Source organism: Antrostomus carolinensis, unplaced genomic scaffold (assembly GCF_000700745.2).
Source record: "Antrostomus carolinensis isolate BGI_N321 unplaced genomic scaffold, ASM70074v2 scaffold32013, whole genome shotgun sequence".
Lineage (NCBI taxonomy): Eukaryota > Metazoa > Chordata > Aves > Caprimulgiformes > Caprimulgidae > Antrostomus > Antrostomus carolinensis.
In genome coordinates, this window is record NW_010307764.1 from 1,258 (window position 1) to 1,691 (window position 434).

General features: G+C 65.2%; 1 protein-coding gene across 1 annotated transcript in view; it reads right to left on the reverse strand.

Annotated features, from left to right (window-relative positions):
• The window catches only part of LOC104523097 (uncharacterized), a 1,167-nt gene extending 904 nt beyond the window's left edge, over positions 1–263 (reverse strand). The window contains 2 exon segments of the mRNA XM_029084399.1: positions 9–82; positions 198–263. Coding sequence (XP_028940232.1) covers positions 9–82; positions 198–263 — 140 coding nt within the window.
• Between the last annotated feature and the right edge of the window lie 171 nt (positions 264–434).

The following is a 434-nucleotide window of genomic DNA, read 5'->3' on the forward strand; positions in this document are numbered from 1 at the left end:
TGCAGGGCGGGTTCCGCGGGGTGCCTGCAGCCAGCCCGGCCAGCAGCGAGAGGATGGTGAGGAGCCCCCACAGTGTCCCCTCCTGAAAGAAAGCATAGCACAGTAGGGTGAGCCCCGACCAGTGTCTCCACACCAGGGACAAGGCTCCATGAGCTGGGAATGGGAACGTGTGGTCCTGGCCACCACGACCAGCTCACCTTGGGGTGTGGGTGCGTAGCGGGTCCTGCAGGTCTCAGCTCTGGTGGCCCCACTCGCTGCTCCATGCTGGCTGCAAGTGCAGAGGTGGAGGTCAGCGCCCATGCAGATGGGATGGGAAGGGCATCAAGCTGGCCGGCTGGGAGCTGGCACACCTCTCCCCTGCCACTGCCAAGCATGCCATCCCTTCCCTTGCCCTCCCAGCACCCCACAACACCCCATGCATGACGCTTCCCCCT